Source organism: Mustela lutreola, chromosome 7 (assembly GCF_030435805.1).
Source record: "Mustela lutreola isolate mMusLut2 chromosome 7, mMusLut2.pri, whole genome shotgun sequence".
In the NCBI taxonomy this organism is placed as follows: domain Eukaryota; kingdom Metazoa; phylum Chordata; class Mammalia; order Carnivora; family Mustelidae; genus Mustela; species Mustela lutreola.
In genome coordinates this window covers 153,062,735-153,065,216 of record NC_081296.1, presented here as the reverse complement: position 1 = coordinate 153,065,216, position 2,482 = coordinate 153,062,735, and the positions used below count along the sequence as shown (strand labels likewise).

Here is a 2,482-nt window from a genome sequence, read left to right as displayed (position 1 = left end):
CATTTTTTAAAGATTGGATTTATTAGACAGACAGAGATCACAAGTAGGCAGAGAGGCAGGCAGAGAGAGGGGGGTGGTGATGCAGGTTCCTGGACAAATAGAAATACCGATGGGGGGCTTGATCCTAGGAATCTGGGATCATGACATGAGCCAAAGGCAGAGGCTTTAACCCACTGAGCTGCCCAGGCACCCAATAAATGCATTTTTTAAACAAACAACAAAGAAAGAATACTGCATATTGTCAAACGATACTGCATATTGTCAATCTAAACGAAGCGATCCAGAAACAATGCAATCTTTTTTTTTTTTTAAGATTTTATCTATTTATTAGTCAGAGAGAGAGCGAGCGAGAGCAAGCACAGGCAGACAGAATGGAAGGCAGAGTCAGAGGGAGAAGCAGGCTCCCTGCAGAGCAAGGAGCCTGATGCGGGACTCGATCCCAGGACGCCGGGATCATGACCTGAGCCGAAGGCAGCTGCCTAACCAACTGAGCCACCCAGGCGTCCCCAATCTTTGTTTTTAACTTGTAAAGAATTGAACCTGAGTCTGGAGCTAACTATATACTCAGAGAACATGCAAATAGGATCTTCCCTCCACTGAATAAAACAGCCCAGCCCGGACCATGCAGCTGGGAGAGGAGCCCCAGGCCTGGGATTTCCAGGTGTCCACATTCACTGATCAGGGCAGAACACCAAGAACTCACCATGGAGTTTGTGCTTGGCTGGGTTTTCCTTGTTGCTCTTTTAAAAGGTAATTTATGGAGAACAAGAGACATTGAGTATGTGAGTGGATATGAGTGAGAGAAACCATCAGTTTGTGATGGATTCCTGACTAGGATGTCTTGTGTCTGCAGGTGTCCAGTGTGAGGTGCAGCTGGTGGAGTCTGGGGGAGACCTGGTGGAGCCTGGGGGGTCCCTGAGACTCTCCTGTGCAGCCTCTGGATTCACCTTCAGTAACTATGACATGAACTGGATCCACCAGGTTCCAGGGAAGGGGCTGCAGTGGGTCGCATGGATTAGGAGTGATGGAAATAGCATATACTATGCAGACTCTGTGAAGGACCGATTCACCATCTCCAGAGACAATGGCAAGAACACGCTGTATCTGCAGATGAACAGCCTGAGAACCGAGGACACGGCCATGTATTACTGTGCAACAGACACAGTGAGGGGATATCAGTGTGATCCCAGACACAAACCTTAGACTACAAAGGCATAAGACCAGCAGAGCGTGCACACTCCTCACCAATTCTGTCTTTGGTCCCAGGAGCAGGTGCACATGGAGTCTAGGGCATGTTTCCTGTCAGGGTCTGGGGTTTCCTCTCCATAGAGCAATTTTCCCAGGGGAGCCTCCTTGACATTATTCTGTGCTTACCTATTCACTCCCTGACTTAGAAACTTAGTTGTAACAGGAATAAAAATATACTAACATGCAAAAAAAAATCAGTTACATTACTTTCCTCTGGTCCTTAAATACTAATAAATTACAAATATCGTGATGCATGTCAACAAAACCTTTATAAGAATCTCATTGGCACTCACTGTGGATCACATGAACCTCCAACAGACCCAGAATATCACAGACGTGCACACACACACACACACACACACACACTAAAAGACCCCTCTCCCTTTGCTAAAGGCTTGTTTAAGTAACCTGATGTCCCCAAAGCACCCCCTATCCCCTTGCTGAAGGCTTGATTGTTTCCATAGCCGGATGGCAACACATACCAGGATGTCTATTGTCTGTGATCACCCGGTCTGTCAAAAGAAAAGACAAATGAGGAATAGAGTGTACCTGGGACTTTCCAGAATGCTGAGCCAAGGCCCGCCAGAACAACCCTTGTGTCCTTGCCTTAAACCCAGTGCCTGACAATGCTTGATTTAAGTTAACCAATCAGATCCCTGTAACCAAGCATCTGCTTCTGTAAGCTCGCTTCCCGCCACCCCAACCCTTGCCCTATATAATCTGCTCCCCAGTCTATCCCAGCCCACAAGGGCTGATGCATCTGCAGGCACCTGTGTAACCAATAAACCTCTTGCAACTTGCATCCAGTGGAGGCTTGGTGTCTGCTTCTTGAGTGCGGATCGAGGGTCTTTCAACACACACACACACACACACACACACACACGAGTATAAAATCGCCACTGAAAAAATAAAATTAAATCGAAGAAAAGAGTAAAAAACCTTTATCACCATCCTGTAACTTCTCTGCAGCAAAGGTGGTCCCAGGACAGAAATACACAGCATACAGGATCACCTCCAGAAAGAAGAATCTTAAATAAACAACCTAACATTACACCTAAAGATGATTGAGAAAGAGCAACAGCTGAATCCTAAATACAGCAGAAGGAAGGAAATAGCAAGATTAGAGAAGAAAAAGATTATATAGAAACTAAGAAACACAGAACAGATCAAAGAAACCAGGAGCTGCATATGTTTTTTTTTTTCTAATTCAATTGGCCAAGTTATAGTACATCAT

General features: G+C 45.6%; 1 gene segment (V, D, J or C); it reads left to right on the top strand.

Annotated features, from left to right (window-relative positions):
• Nucleotides 1-636: 636 nt before the first annotated feature.
• LOC131835177 (immunoglobulin heavy variable 3-48-like) lies at nucleotides 637-1,203 on the top strand. The segment is given in 2 exon segments: nucleotides 637-750; nucleotides 854-1,203. Coding segments are annotated over 2 exon segments (396 nt in total).
• Nucleotides 1,204-2,482: the final 1,279 nt, after the last annotated feature.